The sequence below is a fragment of the Moschus berezovskii genome, chromosome 5, assembly GCF_049115385.1.
Source record: "Moschus berezovskii isolate FMDL1 chromosome 5, NW_MosBer_1.0, whole genome shotgun sequence".
In the NCBI taxonomy this organism is placed as follows: Eukaryota; Metazoa; Chordata; class Mammalia; order Artiodactyla; family Moschidae; genus Moschus; species Moschus berezovskii.
In genome coordinates, this window is record NC_142464.1 from 18,923,696 (window position 1) to 18,942,108 (window position 18,413).

The following is an 18,413-nucleotide window of genomic DNA, read 5'->3' on the forward strand; positions in this document are numbered from 1 at the left end:
GTCAACTCGTCGCATGAGGTGGCCAAAGTATTGCAGTTTCAGCTTTAGCATCAGTCCTTCCAATGAACACCCAGGAGTGATCTCCTTTAGAATGGACTGGTTGGATCTCCTTGCAGTACAAGGGACTCTCAAGAGTCTTCTCCAACACCACAGTTCAAAAGCATCAATTCTTCAGCGATCAGCTTTCTTCACAGTCCAACTCTCACATCCATACATGACCACGGGAAAAACCATTAAAATTGTCTAATTTTCTATTAGACAATAGTGACTAATAAATTGTGATTCTGCAGCCCACTTCTGTTTAGTCCATTGTTTAACCACTGTGAGCTGGTTAAGTAGAAAACAGAAAAGGCGTGATAGCTGATACCAAGGTTGGGAAAATGCAAGATTAAGTAAAGTGAACTTCTAGGTGGTACTCTTAACTCTTAACAAATACAGTACCTCCAATCTAATGCAATTTTCTTTTCTTCATGGCAATATATTACAGATTTTACCATGGAAAGTAAAGAGAATGTAGCCCCTGCTTTATGGAAATATCTTAATTAAAGTTCTAGGGAGAATTCCCTGGCAGTCCAGTGGTTAGGACTCCACATTCCCAGCGCAGGGAGTCCAGGTTTGATCCCTGATCAGGGAACTAAAGTCCCACAAGCCAGACAGCCTGGCCAAAATAATAAAGTTCTAGAAATAACACTGGCATTAAATTAGAAGAAGAAAATCCAGCCCTCTTTATTGCAGATACTATACATAATCTCACAATCCCCCGGTCATCTAGAAAATGAATAAATATTCAAAGAGAAAGAAGTAAGTGGCAGGCTGACAGGAGACCCGCCCTTCCCGACTCTGTGACTCAGGGTGCTCCTGGTCCACGTTGGCATGAAGCCACTCCTCTTACCTTGGTAGCCAAGGAGTGGGCTGCCCCCGCTTCCAGGAGGACCGAGGCCACGTCCACCTGTCCTTCCCTGGCAGAGATGTGCAGCGGCGTGTACCCATTTGTAGTGGCCGCATCTGGATGAGCCATATGTTGCAGAAGCAGCTGAACAATTTCTGTCTTACCCAGGCGGGAGGCAATATGCAAAGGCGTCTGTTCCTCCTACAACTCAAGTCAAGTAAAAAGTTAGTGCCGGATACACCGAACTTTACCTATACTGCATTTTACCCGGATGTTTCATGATGTCTCCTCGGAATCTCTAGGAATCTCTACCACAAAGGAAATTATTTCAACTCTGACCACAATTTACATCTTGTTACAGAATGACCTGTTTGGTCACAGACTCTCCCTCAGATTGTTTAAAAGTAGATATTCCCATGAACTTGGTCACTGTTTTCTGTGCATGCCAAAATGCTTCTCAACTCATTAAGGCTTCAGCCCTCACTGATGTTTAAATATAAACCAGCTTATGGTTCAGAATAAGAAAGAAATCTAGTCCAGAAGTCCCAAGACCTAGATTCTCATCCAAAAGCTTTCACCAAGAGACAATATTCTGGGAACTGTATCAAGAGAAAAAGAACAAAGCATGCTGGGAAAACATTGCTATTATTCCACTTAGCAAGCCAAGGATACACATGCTGGTTATTTTCTTCAAGGAGAGACTGTGGATAAAGAAGATATTGTAATCTGATTTAAAAAGATGTCATTCCAGGAAACATGGCAGACGGGTCTGGGACTTGCATCTAGGGCTTCAAAGATCAAATGGAAGTCTGGCGAGAAGCTAATGGGGTTAAGAATTTGCCAAGTGCTTTTCATTTAAAAAAGGGAGAGGATATAGCTGGTATAAGAGACAGGAAGGACATGTTCAAGGAGGCTCAAGAAAACACCTGACTCTAATGTGTGGTCAGGAAAACATTTTCAGTGTTCAGAAAACCAGGCCAAACTATGCTCTTATAAAAAGAAAATTGTGTGTAACTTTAGTGATGAAAAGAGGTATATCTCTAATCTGCCCAAGGGCATGTCCTAACAAAGGTGAAGTTGGAAAAGCTGGGCCAGCTTCCAGGGCTAAGAATGAATAGAGAAGATAGAGTGGGGGAGAACTGTTCAAAAAACGCAGTATCTTAAAGTTATAAGAAAAGAAGTATTAAGGGGGAGTGACAAGAAGAGAAGAAACAGGACTATATGCATTCCAGGATGGTAAGAACAAAATAATAAATAGTAATTATATAGAACTGGGAGTTTAGAAAAAATTGCACTTTCTAAACTTCTTTCATGTACCCAACAAGTCCTATGCTTATAACAGGCCTCAAAGGAAGATGTAGGCTGTATTAGTCAGTCTTTTCCAGAGGAATTAAATGAGTTCTCCAGGACTGTCCAAGGTCACTCAGTTATTAAAACAGAACGTGAATTCAGGCAATGGATTCTAAAGACATTTCTTTGTCTATTCATTCTACAGAGACAATATGACGGCCACTAAGAAAACTAATGGGCTTCCTGGGTGGCATAAGTGGTAAAGAACCTGCTTGCCAATACTGGAGACATGGGTTCGATCCCTGGGCCGGGAAGATCCCCTGGAGGAGGGCATGGCAACCCACTCCAGTATTCTTGCCTGGAAAATCCCACGGAGAGAGGATCCTGGTGGGTTACAGTCCAAAGGGTCGCAAAGAGTCGGTAATGACTAGGCGACTTAGCACACATGTAAGAAAATTAATAGGACAATGGGAGATTCTCAACAGGAAAGGAAACTGACAACACTTTAAAAGATACAACTTTCTCTGAAATATAGAGGAGATAAGAGAGGAGTGAAGAGAATTACAACTACCAAAATAAATGGACAGCAAAAACAACAATCAAAAGACCAAAGAACTTGAGGATCGCAATCATGAACATCTGTTGTTTCTGGGTGTCCTTTCTCGGACTTCTGCCCAGCAGAATTTGATAGAGGTGGGTATTGCAAGTGACACACTCTAACATGTGTTTTCAGTGAGCGCGAGAGAGTTGGGGCAATGATGACCCCTCAATCCATAGCTGGAAAGTGACAAACCTTGACTAGTGGTGACTGAGTAACTGGTTAAATTATCAGTGTCTCCTGGTTCTTAGACCCTAGAGCATTAAGGTACTTGTTTTTGTTTGTTTTTAAAGTTAAGAAATAAGCTTTCTTGCCTAATTTCTTGAATTTTTGGTACAATCCTATCTGAAAATTGGAAAGGAAAGAACATACAGATTCAATAAATTCTTTCCACCTGAAATCAGAGATTATAAGATTTCTGAATGTGCAGGTTGTTGTTTTCCTGTTGAATAACAAAAGTTTAATTTGCCACCCCCAGTTAAAGCTAATTCAATCCAAAGCAAAGAACTGGGAAAGCACAGAAGATAATATTAAAGAAAAACTGTATGTATCTCGACCTTCTCGGTCTCCTCCAACTATCAGTTCAGTCGCTCAGTCGTTTCCGACTGTTTGTGCCCCCACGGACTGTAGCACGCCAGACTTCCCTGTCCATCACCGACTCCCAGAGCTTGCTCAAATTCATGTCCATCAAATCAATGATGCCATCCAACCATCTCATCCTCAGTCATCCCCTTCTCCTCCTGCCTTCAATCCTTTCCAGCATCAGGGTCTTTTCCAAAGAGTCAGCTCTTCGCATCAGATGGCCAAAGTATTGGAGTTTCAGCTTCAAATCAGTCCTTCCAATGAATATTCAGGACTGATTTCCTTTAGGATGGACTGGTTGGATCTCCTTACAGTCCAAGGGACTCTCAAGAGGCTTCTCCAACACCACAGTTCAAAAGCATCAATTCTTTGGTGCTCAGCTTTCTTTATAGTCCAACTCTCACATCCATACATGACTATGGGAAAAACCATAGCCTTGACTAGACAGACCTTTGTTGGCAAAGTAATGTCTCTGCTTTTTAATATGCTGTCTAGGTTGGTCAAAGCTTTTCTTCCAAGGAAGAAGATTTTTAATTTCATGGCTGCAATCAGCATCAACAGTATGAGGAACAGTAATTCTCTCATCATAAAGCATCACTGACTGTAATACAGCCTGATCCAGGCAGACATGAGCTCAGCCTTAGCATCACTACTAGCTTGAAAAATCAGGGAGACTTTCTGAGCCCCAACCCCTTTAACCAAAATGACAAAAAAGCAATGGCTGGGACAGGGTTTAAATGTTTGATAAAATTTCCGCTACTAGTTTCTAGCTAACAAGATCCCCAGGAACCATATCTGCCGGCAGCTAACTAAAGGTTTAAGTTAATTTTCAAGTGAGTTTAAATTAGGAGCCCTGTGATTGCTCAATCCCTAAAGAAAATGCCAGACCCCCATATTGTGCCAACAGAACGTGGGCACTTAAAGCAGGAGAGCTCTCAGAGGCGCAGGTCCTAGCAGAGCCTCAGGTTACGTCCATGGCGGACGCTGGCTGAGAAAAGACCTACGCCGGGTGTGGGGCAAGCACACAGCATGAACAGGAACCAGCGCCACGGCAGCCCCTGCTCTCCAGTCTGTTGAGCAAAATGTGACACATGCTCCTGACTAGTGAACAGAGTATTCTTGCACTTCTTAAGTGAAAGATATTATTGTGATGACATGACATTTCTTTCATTATGGATCACTCATCAATATGACTTAGCCCCATGATCATATAACCATGAGGTAATATTTCTAAAACCCGATAGAGAAGAATACATACAACCTAGAGATCTTGACCTTAGAGATCAGTGTGGTAACCAGGTAAAATTTTTACTGTCTCCCCTTTGTAAGAAAGTGAATTTTAGCACAATGGTATTAGGTTAAGAGAGGGAGTTTTCAGAAGTGCATGCATGTGGGAATTTGACTCAAACTATTAGGTAGTTTCATATTGAAAGAGAGGGCTTCCCTGATAGCTCAGTTGGTAAAGAATCCACCTGCAATGCAGGAGACCCGGTTCGATTCCTGGGTCAGGAAGATCCACTGGAGAAGGGATAGGCTACCCACTCCAGTATTCTGGCCTGGAGAATTCCATGGACTGTACTGTCCATGGGGTCGCAAAGAGTCGGATGCAACTGAGTGACTTTCACTTTCACTTCACTTCATATTAAGAGAGATAAATGTGAAGGCCTTTTATGATTAAGCATGGATTACAAAATATTTACCAGGACACTACCACAATTTCTGGTAAACTTAGTGAAGTTCATAGTACTCAGAGTGCACTGAATGACCATAATTTTTTTCTAATAGCTGAATTGCCAGGCAAACTTAAAAGGAAGTGAGAATACACAGAGCACAGAAGATTTTTGGGGCAGTGAAACTACCCTGTTGATGCCTTAAGGATGGATACATGTCATTATACATTTGTCCAAACCCAGAGAATGTACAACACCTAGGGTGAACCCTTGTGTAAACTATGGGCTTGGGGGTATCATGATGTATCAATATAGGTTCATCATTCATAATCAATGTACCACTCCAGCGGGGAATGCTAAGAATCGGGAGACTTTGGGGTTGGGTGCCTTTTGGAATGGAGAAGGAAATGGCAACCCACTCCAGTGTTCTTGACTGGAGAATCCCAGGGACGGCGGAGCCTGGTGGGCTTCCGTCTATGGGGTCACAGAGTCGGAGACGACTGAAGTGACTTAGCAGCAGCAGCAGCAGCCTTTTGGAAATCTATGAACCTTCCTCTCAATTTTGCTGTGAAACTAAAACTGCTTTTAAAAAATAGTCTTTAAGGGTGGGGGAGGGGAGAGGGAAGCAAGAAAAATGCCAAGGGAAGAATAGAGATTGAATAACAAAACACTTAATACATAAGAGCATAAAACACCAATGATGATTACCAAAGACCGTAAGTTATACTACTTGTACAGTGGATAGAAAGGTGGATAAAATCTAAACGCACAACAGTAATGTCAAGGCTGCCATGTATATCACTGCATTCTGCATGAAGGTCTGCAGGGAAAAATGCTGCAACATTCAGAGTCAGAGAATGTTAAGGAAGTCCAGCAGAGTTTCAAGGTTTCTAAGGCCAAGCTTACATTTTAATCATAAAGACCTGGAAGTGAAATGGCTTGCCTAAAATGACAATTTGTATGACTCCAGTAGAATGCTTTCATTCCAGTACACTAATGTTTCTGAAATGGACTCACAATGGTGCGATTCATGCTGAAGCAAGCTCTAGCTTAGATATTGAACAAGGAGAGAAAAAGTATTTAAATATTCTTTGAGAATCCCAAAGATGCTAGTGCAAAAGTTAACAGAACAGCGTGGAAAAGGAAACAGAAGATATTGATAAAATATTCAGTGTAAAGGAAGAAGGTGAAAAACGCTACAGGGAAGCAAAACTTTTTTTAAAAGAAGTGGGAAAAAAAATCAAGTTGTGGGAAAATTAGAAATGGAAGAATCCAATCACACAACCTCCTAGGCCAAAATTCTTCTATTTTGGAAGAGTGGAAGGGCAGAATGTCTAAATATGGAAAATCAGAGTAAGAAGAAAAGGAGAACTCATTACAAAAAGGAGGAAAGTAAAGCAGATGAAGGGGAAACATGAAAACTTTGAACGTGGTTTGTTTTCTGGTAACTAGTAAGAAGTGTCTATGGAAATTTGATCAGCTTTGGTGGTAAGAAAAAATTTTATTATGTAAGTATCTTTATAATATAGATAAAAATATTAAAGCTCATGAAAATGAAGATATTTGTGGAAGTGCTTTCATAGGTTTAAAAAAAATCATTAAAATATTATTCAATGCCAAATTTCTTAGATACTGTATATTTTCTCAAATGCTAGTGTTTCTAAAATTGGAGTGTATTTTCCATTGTGTATATTCACTGTACCACTTCATTTCTGCCTGAAAAACTGGTACTGAATTGATGTGTTCACCTACAGTCCTTGGCATTTCCACATCAGGAGATGAAGGACAGCAGCATCCCTTGGAGACGGAAGTCATGCACGTAACAGCAGCAAGCCCCAAGCACCAGCACCTACCCTGGCTCTGGCATCGACGAGGGCACCGTTCCTCAGGAGGCATCGGACCACTTCCACCTGCCCTGCGCGGGCCGCCATGTGCAGGGCCGTCTCCCCACGCTGCCAGGAAACAGAGATCGCTGAATCGTAAGCAAACCCACTGCTCCAGATGGCACGATAAAAATGTGCCTTTTTGTGAAAGACAGCATTATATCCAAAGGTGTAAGAAATCTAGGTAAAGGTACAATTATTTCATAATTCTTCAGTCTGGAAAAATGGTATCTTCTCCATTTTCATAAGGATAGAACAAATGTTTATATATATTTTTTTCTGGCTCAGACGGTAAAGCGTCTGCCTACAATGCGGAAGACCCGGGTTCGATCCCTGGGTCAGGAAGATCCCTTGGAGCAGGAAATGGCAACCCACTCCAGTACTCTTGTCTGGAGAATCCCATGGATGGAGGAGCCTGATAGGCTACAGTCCATGGGGTCAAGAAGAGTCGGACACGACTGAGCGACTTCACTTCACTTCACTCCATAAAAAAACTAGTGAACTTACCCAAACATCCAGGATACCCTGAGGTTTGACTTTGTAACCAGCATAACCTAAATTGTCTTTGGTGACATGAAGTCATCTTTCACCCTGTAAACCTAAAATCTGTCACACTTGCCTATGTGATTACGACTTCATCCTTTTATTACTAATGAGAAACTCTAGATGCTGAAGATCAAGTCAAGACAAAAAATTGCAGCACCTGTACCATACGGAAGTCACTCCTTTCCAGAATTCAAAATTTACTTCTGAAATAAGCTATTATTTGTCTTGGTGTTATGAGACTAAAGACAGTTCATATGAGAAATCTGATTTGCCCAGGAGGTCCCTGCTTATCACTGATGAACATGTTTAATTACAGACAGTTATTTGAGAGAACCACTCAGAAGTGAGTACAGCGATGTTAACAATGCCATAGGCTGAGGTGGGCAGCACTGAGCTTCGGGTCTCTCTTAAGCATCTCTGTGCTGCATTAAGGAAGACACACCTATCAGGAAAAGGCAGCTTACCCTGCAGCATGAAGGATGATGGTTAGACATAAGAGAATTTTCTCATTAGGAAGCCTGTTAATTATTGCCTCTAAGAGAGAGATTTTTTCCCCCCAATCAGCATGCTAAAACCATGATAGTTCTAAAGAAAGCAGGGGTTCGTTCTGTTAAACAATTTTACAATTACAAAAGAATAAGATTCTAGAATAAAAGTTATTTTTTGTCACCACAACTATGCTAGAAAAGAAGGTTGACTTCAACCTGGTAAAGTAAACCATTCCAAACAGACTAAATTGATTTCAAAGTTGGTTGAGGTAATTGGATAACACCTGACAAATCCCGGTGAATAATTTCTTCTGATTCCTTGCACAACAGACTAAGAAGATTTAAGACAAACTTTAGTTTGGTACTTAGCTCACAGTTCATTTTTTGCTAGTGTTCAGTGTTCCACTCCTTATGAAATTATAAGAAATTCATTTCCAATGATCTGAATTTAAAAGCACTGAATTGGATGTCTAACTCTAATTTTCTTTTTGTTGGTGATTCATTTATCCTCTAATGGCCTTATTTTCTGATGCTATCTTTTGACTTTTGTAAATGTATCGGAGTATGTTATCACATCAAATAACATTATCAGAATAGCTGTATTTGTTTTCATCCTTTGGTTATATGGGAAGATTTTTCCTCTTCAGACAACCATGATTTCTAACTTTTCTGTATCACTTAAAACCTGTCCCTAAATAGATGAAGCTAGATCTTCTGATTTAGAAAAAAAAAAAAAAAAACCTCAAATTTTACAAAGTCCTATAATAATATGGCAATTTTACTAATTTTGGAAGAAATGAAGACAAAAATAAGTTTTCTTATAAGAAGTTAAATCAAAGCAGTCTCAGGAGTACCTACTCAATGATGAATTTTATATGCTTCCTTTACAAGCCAAACTTTATAAGTAAGGGGTTTTCAAAATGTAGTGTTTCCAGTACTAGTCTTAGTATTTCAATATCTTTATTTGTACTTAAAATAAGTTATTTGTTTAGTGTTTACACATTTGAAATTGATAAGTAAGGTATAAACCCTAAAATATTAAACATTATATTCAAAGAAAAGTTACACATATATACACACAAATCATCTGTCCGCTTTAAAACAATGGCCATGTTCAATTCTTATTTAATGACTTTTGGATAATTTACTTTTATCATAAATTGTCTTTATTCTTTTAGCTTTATCTTATCCTTGTTTACACATAAATATAAATAATAAAATTAAATATGTTATATATTATTTTAATCAGTAACTTTCATTTCTTAGTTACTGGGTACCTCATCTTATTCAAAGATCTTGTTTTCCTTATGTTAAGCTAATTAACTGTAAGGGTTAGGGGACATTCTTAAATATAACATGCAGTGTGAACTTAAGCCATGAATCCATTGGTTAACTATAAGAAGAGAAAAACTCTGTGTGCCCCACACTGCACTCTGGACAGCCCCCAAAGTGCTGGGGTTTTTACTCCCACGCTTGTCAATGCATACTTTGGATTATGGATGTATCGCAACTGTCAGCTCAGCTTTCTAGGTTTTAAAGTACATTTGTGAGCTTTCTGGAAAGGGAACTTTGCAGTAATAAAATTTGCACATGATTGAGTTGTTGGTACACTTCAAGCTTGGAGTGAATTTTGAGACAAAAACAAGACTGGCAGGAGAATGAGTATGCTCATGTCCAAAGCAGGTACTAAATTTCATGCCCCTCCTCCCAGTCATTAAGATCGACTCTGCTGACAGCTATGTTGACTTCCACTTTGGCTGCATCAGTTGGAAAGCATCAAAGCACACAGAAGCATTACATTCAAAAATGCAACATGATTTCAGGCAACACACAAAGGCACCAAGGGTGGGGTACTTTGGGGTCAGGAAATGACCAACTCTGACACAGCAAGCAGGCAGCCAGTGTTCACATGGTTTCTTAATCAACCCGCAAAGAGTTTCAGATCCAGTAGCTATAGCCTCACGTTCTGAGAATACATCATTTCACAGGCATGTTGGGTTGCCAGAATTACCAAATCAAAATACAGGATGGCCGGTTAAATTTGAATTCCAGACAAAGAATAATTAATTTAGCCTAAGTGTGTCTTGACTATTGCCTGGGGAATGCATATACTAAAAACAATTATGTGTTGTTTATCTGAAACTCAAATTTAACTGGGAGTACTGTATTTTTTCTGGCAACCCTATCTATATGGTATCTGCTCCCTGAAGGACGCATCCTACAAAACTTGAACAAACAAAAAGCAACTAGGAAACACGTTTAAGGAGAGGAATAGATTGGCAAGTACCCCTCAAATATTTATTTCAAAGGATCTGAAGGAAAAGAGTATGGATGGACAAATGAGAAGATGAAGAATGAAGAACTTTATAATGACCAACAGGTGGAAGTTAAAGTTTAATACAGCAATTGCCAAATTTGGGAGTATTTAAGAACCTAAAGATGTCAATATTTTTATTGCTTTAATTGCTATTTATTTTTACTTGAAAATCTATATGTAGCCTACACAGGGTTTTTTTTTGTGTGTGTGTGGAATGGAGCATATCAATATGGAGTAAATCCGTAAGCATCAAATAATTTGGAATTGGTCAGTTAAGAAGCAAATTAAGAGTGCCACATAATCATACAACCATTTCTTGTGGCTTTTCTTTGATTAAGAAATATTTATCAAAAATCTCCCCTCAAAAAGATTTTCCAAAAAGTCTCCCCTCAGAAAGATTAACATAGGGAGTTTCAATCCAGCATTGCATAGACTATACTTATCTATATTATTATAGCATGATAATGTAATTAACACAGTATCACCATTGCTCCTGAGATCCTGCAGGCATTTTAATGCAGAGAAGGAAAGTACAGTACAGTGAGAAAGTACTCAGAGAACTTCTTTTAAAAGGTACTGGATTGTACAGGTCTCAATTTAAAAAAAGAGAGGCAGTCATTTCTGAACACAAAAAAAGATGCTGTTGATTTCTGTTAAAGTTCTAAGAAGTGACCATAAATTAAACTCAAGTTGGCATGTTGTGAAATTTATCTTTAATGGAGAAATTAAAATTTGCATACAGTATTACTTTAGGATCAATAGGTATAAGTAAGGGAATTATAAATATGGACTGTATTTCAATTCTTTAGTGGTTTTATACTCCAATTGTGAATACTATGGAGAGGTATTAAATCATATTTAAAATCAAATGAGTTTATTTCATATGGATTTTGTCCACACATCAGAAACTTCAGCATGGAAACAGTGTGTAAAACACAAGGAAATGAGTAAGTGAGAGGGAATATGAATAAAAAGTGAAATTGAACATTCTGTTTTACAAATTAAAAGGAATGGGATACCCAAAATTAATAGCCACAGTAAACCAACTGCTTTTGATAGCATGATTCATTTCAATAGTAAACACTAACATGTACTGGGGGAGTTATTTCTGTTGAATACTTTTTAAAACCTCTCAGTGGTTCAGTGGGTCCTGGTGAGCTTCAAATACTTGACATCACCTTGTACAGAGCACGTTCTCTTGGTCAAAAGAAAATCTGCATTCAATGATCAAAGTTTAACTGGGCAGACTCCAAGAAAATGAGAGAAATAAGAAATGGGAAATAAAAATCCTAACTTAGATTATGTAGAAGAATTCTGAAATATCCAGCATTTATTGGCAGAACAAAAGTTGTCTGGAGCCCAACATGGACTTTAGGATACGTGAAAAAGTTGCAAATTATAACTATTTCAGCAAACAAAATCAAATCAAAAGGAAAAATCAGAGTAAGGTTAGAAAATGGAAAATCCATGTAATTTAAAGAGGGAGAATTTAAGTGAAAAACAACAACAAAAAAAACCTCTTGGTCTACCTCTGGTTAATCATTTTATATAACCAATTATGGTACTCAATATTTTAACTAAAATTACCTGGACTATGATTCACTCAAAATAAGTAGATTAAGCCTTAAAGTTTTTATTCCAACCAATAATTAATTCACATTCAGAGGACCTCTTAAAATGCATTTTGTTTAAATAAGTGTATTAAGATGTGTGGTCAATTCATCTGTACCAGGAAGCTGACACAGTCTTGTTTCACAGCTTCCAATGTACTGTGTGAAATATTTCTTACCCTATGGAGGTTCTCCTCAGTGACATTCTAGCAATTATTTCAATAAATTTATCACAGGGGTGCTTCCCAAAGCTCAGCCGGCCACTGAGCTGTGATCTCACACACACACACACACACACACACACACCTCTCCACACACCCACACGCGTCCTCTCTCGGTCTCTCCTGTGTTATTCTGACCCAAGCCATACTCACAATGTTAGTGACATCTGGAGAGGCGCCGTTCTGCAGCAGAAGGAGAACAATGTTCAAGTGGCCCATGAAGGCAGCCACATGTATTGGTGTGAGGCCAGACTGCGGAACAAAGCGACAGCAGTTTTACTCCTCTGCACCGGTGGGGGCCTTGGGGCTTCTTCAGATAAATAAAACTCAGAGAGGACAGAAGATGGGTGGAAGGAAGGGGGAGAGGGAGTAAGACAAGGAATGTTCTGTGACAAGCTGAAACAGTTTTCTACCTCTGTTATAGCTTGGATTGAAGCCCCATATTTCACCAGCAGTTCCATGACTTTGATGCGGTTTTTCTTGCAGGCAATGTGCAGTGGAGTAAAACCATTCTGTGCAAAAGACAATCAAGTTAGTTGAAAACATGCAGAAACGAGTCTCACACAACTCCATGCTGGCACATTGCAGGCAGTAATGCTCCATCATCACATAATGTTACCATTTCTTCAAACACTGTAGCTGTTGGAGTTAGAGAGACAGTGACGGTGTATTCCTGGAGGCTTGTGTCATATGTGGGGGCAGGTATGGCATTGTTGTGTGGTTACAGAGAAAACAAAAGGGACGTGGGCCTATTCTTCTAAGATGGAAAAAACACACACAATTATAGTTTAGTCCTAAAATGGTTTTAGAGTATACTAATAGGACAGATTATGAAATGGCTTAACGATGCTTCAAAGATAAGAGTACATTTTTTTTGATGATGGGCTATTTCTTAGAGTGAAAAATCATTACCTGTTTTATGTCGAAAATCTAAGATTTATGACTGTATCTATAATAAATGTTTCAGGTTAGCTACTATTTTTTTTAGGGAACAGGTGTTGCAAATTAACAGAAATCATTATTTGTGTTGATCATCTTTTATAGCCAGAAGTTATACTGTTTATATTAAAAACTTTTTATGAGGAGTTGTTGCATGTTAGCAGAAATCATTATTTATGTTGATAATATCTTTATAGCCATGTTATAGTTCTTATATTTTTAATATAATATTTTTATAACATACCAATCTAGATACATTTTGTTTTAGAAAGAAATTAATAAGTGCTGAAATATTTTCAAAAATAGTATGAAGAATTTTTGAAATAACTGTAAAAAGGTATCTCTTAAAAGCAAAGAAATGTGGAGAAGTCTTTAAGGTACTTTTGAACTTTCCATACTAGGATAATGTGCAGGAATTGGGGGAAATTACATAAAAATATGTTAACCCCATGCTTAATCCTTATGTGTTATATTTAAGTATTATATTTTTATTTGAACAATGATGACTCTATATAGAATAGCTGTATCCATTCTGCTAGTTAACAATTTTGCATGTCCCAATAGGGACTTTTTATCAGAAAATATTCTTCTACACTAACAGTTCTTGGGAAAGCATATAATTTTTTTTAACGTATGACATTATTATTCACAACATTTTAAAACTAATTTCCCATCTATTAGCTATGTAATAAGACAGATATAAATAACCACATGTATATGCAGCACTTAAAAGACCTGCAATGATTACAGTGTGATATCTTACAAGCTTATTGGCCACTATCCAATTAAAAATGAATACTTTTTTCTTTATAAGAAAACAAATATTCTCATGTAATTGCACATAACCCAAAAAGTATAGTTGTTTCCCAGGAAACGATAAATAAGTTGATTCCAATGGAAAATTTCTCATAAAAGTAAGATCCAATATTTTCTAATTCTAATACAGTCTCTTAAATATTGATTGCCTGAAGACTAATTTAACTGACATAAATAGAAAAAAGGATTTGCCTTTAGTTAGAGAATTAGGAAACAAGAGGCATAAATTAATACACGCCTAATACTTCCGATGATTATGGTTAAAATATAAGTGAAGCAAGGAGACTTATTCAATATTAGACCATGAAGGAAACAGAAGGTGCTCTAGGGACAACCATTTGCAGATTTCTCTTGAGCAGTTTCTGAAATAGTTCATATAAAATGCTTCCTGAAGTAAAAAGATGACAAGCATCACTTTTCTCTTAGTCTACGGTTGAGTAATCAGGTCAATAAGCAACATCTCCAAGTGAATTCTTTACAGCTTACATTTCACATTATCTTACACAGTCAAATCTGTTCACCACTTTCAAACATTTTCCCCCCAAAGATTATAAAGTTTAGCTTTTTTTACAGTTTTATTCTGACTCTATATAGAAGTGTATAGAACTTATTTTTGTAACTGCCTATTTTGCAACTCCTATTTTCCATTTAAAAATGCTTATCACTCCAGAGGTTTCATATTATCTATGACTTTATAATTATGGCAATATTACGTTGGTGTTCTCTTAAATCTATCCCTGCCATTATTTAATAGCAAACTGTGAAGGCATGAAGTAGGCAGGCAACTTGTGGGAGGTGACAAATTTAGAATTAATTGCGTATCTGTAACCATGCACTGCTGGTGTCTGTAACCATTGATCAATCAATGTGGGTTTGCTGATGTCAATCTGTATTCATTTAACGTGGACTGGGCCAGGTTTACCAGGGCTCTGGCGTTCGGGTTGGCTCTCTTGTCCAGGAGAAGTTTGGTTACACGGTAGTGGCCACAGTGTGCAGCAACGTGGAGGGCCGTCAAGTAGTCCAAAGTGACGTCATCAACAGGCGCCTTGTGCTGGAGCAGGTGCTTCACACATTCCACGTGGTCCCCCTGTGCAGCCATGTGAAGTGGAGACAGCCCATTCTGCACATCAAAACCAAACCAGGCCCACATTTTAGTCATACTGAGTAATAAGAGAGAGAAAGACATATCACATGATATCACTTATATGTGGAATCTAGAAAAGGGCACAGATTAACTTATTTACAAAACAGAAGCAGAATCAGATGCAGACAACAAACTCAAGGTTATGGAGGGATAAGGGTGGAAGAGGAATAAATTGGGAGATTGAAGTTGATATATACACACTACTGAAAATAAATAGATAATTAATAAGGACCTTTTGTGTAGCATAGGAACTCTACTCAATACTCTGCAATGGCCTATATGGGAAAGAAGCTAAAAACTAGTGGATATATGTATAACTGATTCACTTTGCTGAACACCTGAAATTAACATAACATTGTGAATCAACTATACTCCAATAAAATTTTTTAAAAAGATAAGTTTGAAGGAAAAAGAAAATGTATAGAATAATCAGATGGCAGGGAGTGAGAGTGAACAGACTTAAAAAATACAGTGTGTAGTCAAGCAGCATCAGGCTGACTTAGGGATCACAGGGATCATTAGGGATTACAAAGTTAAAGAGAGCCCCATTCAGCCTCAAAAATGGGAGTTGGATTTAATCAGGGTGAAATGTAGCGAGCGTGTCTGAGTATGTCAGGGAGTGGTACAAGTAACCAGGGAATTTCTGGTGCATAGAGATGAGGGCATAAGGTGAATGAGGGACAGTTCAACACCTGGCTAATGGCACCAGCACAATAAACAGTTTTCTGGAGTTGGGCTTCTGGAGAGTATTCACTGAAACAGAGAAGGAGGTGGATGGACAGAGGGAAGTTAAACACAGAAATTACAGAGGCTTTACAGTGACCAAACTGAGAGGCCAAGTGCGAGGATCATCTACTGCTCTCACCAAGCTTGTTAAAATCACCAATTAGAACAGGGGTTGTGGGGACTTCCCTGGTGGTCCAGTGGCTAAGACCCGACACTGTCAATGCGAGGGGTCCAGGTTTGATCCCTGGCCATGGACTAGGTCTTGTATCACAACTAAGGCCCAGTGCATCCAAATAAATAACAGATCAATCTTTTTTTTTTAAAGATGAATTGTGGAGAAGAGTCACAGTTTACTGAGAATTAGAATTTTCAGAGAAAGAGAGAGAGTGACAACTAGATAGATGAATATTTGCTTGAAGGAGGAATAATAGATGCTACAAAGCTGGAAGATTTTATGGACAGGGAGGGAAGATAGTCTGGTATTAGTTGCCTTGGCCCTTTCCAGGTTGGTGGTGTCACCTCACTCCAAGATGGTTAATTCATTTTCTTCTGTTCCTTACCATAAACATAGTTCTACTTTTTGTAACTAACTCCTTGTCTATCTTACCCACATAAAAGTTTCTTGAAAATACAGACGGCATATTATTTTTCTTGATAGTCCCTTGGTGTTCAGAACACTGCTTGGCACATTGTACCTACTCATTATGATAGATAGATGATGCATGCATGCATGCTCAGTCATTTCAATCAAGTTCGACTCTTTGCAACACTAAGGACGGTAGCCCACCAGGATCCTCTCTCCATGGGATTCTCCAGGCAAGAATACTGGAGTGGGTTGCTATGTGCTTTGCCAGAGGATCTTTCAGACACAGGGATCAAACCTGCGTCTCCTGCACCTCATGTATTGCAAGCAGATACTTTACCCACTGAGTCTCCTGGGAAGACCAGTTTGATGATACATGAATGATATCTGATTTTTAAAAGTATGCCATTAAAAAATTCCAAGGTAATCCATAGTCCTCGTTAGTGATTACAATTACAGGCAAATTCTGCAGATGAGATTTTATAGTTTATGTAATGGCCTATCTGCCTACCCTCAATTTGATACAGGTCTTTTATTAGTTATAGCATGACCAGTGTGAAATTTTGTTCCTTCCATTTAAATTTCAATCTATTTCCTCAACAAAATTTTCCTTAATTATGTATGCATTACCCAGCCCCAAATGTTGCACTTTAAAGACAGAGCTCTACAACATTCATACTATAGAAATGAGAATGAAAATGATGCAGATGATTTATTCTTTGTCTTCATATACTTCTGATTTGAAGCCACCCTTTTAGGACCTATGAGGCACATCTCTAAAGACTGAGTTCATTCTTTATAAATTTTGAACCCGTGGGCTGGTTTTGGCTCCAATGATCTTAATTAAATATTTAATTATAGCATAAATTGAAAAATATGTACTTGTGTTGGCTGCCTTATTTTTCTCAGCTTACCCTAGTTACAGCATTGGTTGATATGAATCATGTTCAGGGGATGGGAAAAATGCAATAGAGAGAAAATAAAAGAAATGTCCCTTGTCTAAATTTCTGCTGTATTTAAGGATCTAAGTGTTGTTACATTTCCCATTAAATAACTCTGGGTGATTATTTTCAAACTGTGTCTCATGATATCTTCTGGTAACCCAAAGAAAATATCCAATAAATCAGCTCATTACTCTGTTTCTATTTGTATGGATAAGAGTTTTCCTCATGGCTGGAATATTGATGAAATGAGACCAAAATATACTAGTTGTACCATGCCATAGAGAACAATATGGTTGTTTAATGGTTCTCTGTAGCTAGACTATCCTAACTTTTGCTTTTCACATCACCTATTAATCCCAATTATAATCAACCAACACCACTGGTGAATAATTCTTTTTAATAGTACTGTCTAAGAAGTAAAGATTGGAGAGCTAGAAATCTTATCTTATATTGCTACCTGTACTTCTTTAAAACATAATTTTATATGCATTTTACAGCCATCTCAGAGTATCATAAAAATGTAGACTAACAATGTTTAGAAATATTCTCACATATATAATATCTTTATTTATATATAATACAGTAATATTCACATTTCTATCTACAGAGAGAACAGTGGGTAAAAATATAGAAATAATTTGAAGTTATACATTTAATATAACATAAAGTTGGCTTAAAACTCAACACTCAGAAAACTAAGATCACCGCATCCAGTCCCATCACTTCATGGCAAATAGATGGAGAAACAGTGGAAACACTGACAGACTTTATTTTGGGGGGCTCTGAAATCACTGCAGATGGTGAGTGCAGCCATGAAATTAAAAGATTACTCCTTGGGAGAAAAATTATGACAGCATATTAAAAAGCATATTAAAAAGCAGAGACATTACTTTGCCAACAAAGATCCATCTAGTCAAGGCTATGGTTTTTCTGGTAGTCATGTATGGATGTGAGAGTTGGACTATAAAGAAAGCTGAGTGCCAAAGAATTGATGCTTTTGAACTGTGTTGTTGGAGAAGACTCTTGAGAGTCCCTTGGACTGAAGGAGATCCAACCAGTCCATCCTAAAGGAGATCAGTCCTGAATATGCATTGGAAAGACTGATGTTGAATGAAACTCCAATACTTTGGCCACCTGATGCGAAGAACTGACTCATTGGAAAAGACC

The 18,413-nt window shown here is 38.1% G+C and overlaps 1 protein-coding gene across 11 annotated transcripts in view; it reads right to left on the reverse strand.

Moving 5' to 3' along the window:
• Positions 1-18,413, reverse strand: part of ANK2 (ankyrin 2) — a 268,452-nt gene that overhangs the window by 122,690 nt on the left and 127,349 nt on the right. For 8 of the 11 annotated variants that reach the window (XM_088836164.1, XM_088836165.1, XM_055433969.2 and 5 more), the window contains 5 exons: positions 14,772-14,969; positions 12,508-12,606; positions 12,248-12,346; positions 6,883-6,981; positions 893-1,090 (listed from right to left, as the gene is read on the reverse strand). In XM_088836164.1, coding sequence (XP_088692290.1) covers positions 893-1,090; positions 6,883-6,981; positions 12,248-12,346; positions 12,508-12,606; positions 14,772-14,969 — 693 coding nt within the window. The remainder of the gene's footprint in view (positions 1-892; positions 1,091-6,882; positions 6,982-12,247; positions 12,347-12,507; positions 12,607-14,771; positions 14,970-18,413) is intronic. The other 3 variants (XM_088836162.1, XM_088836161.1, XM_088836163.1) reach the window with 1 other exon arrangement.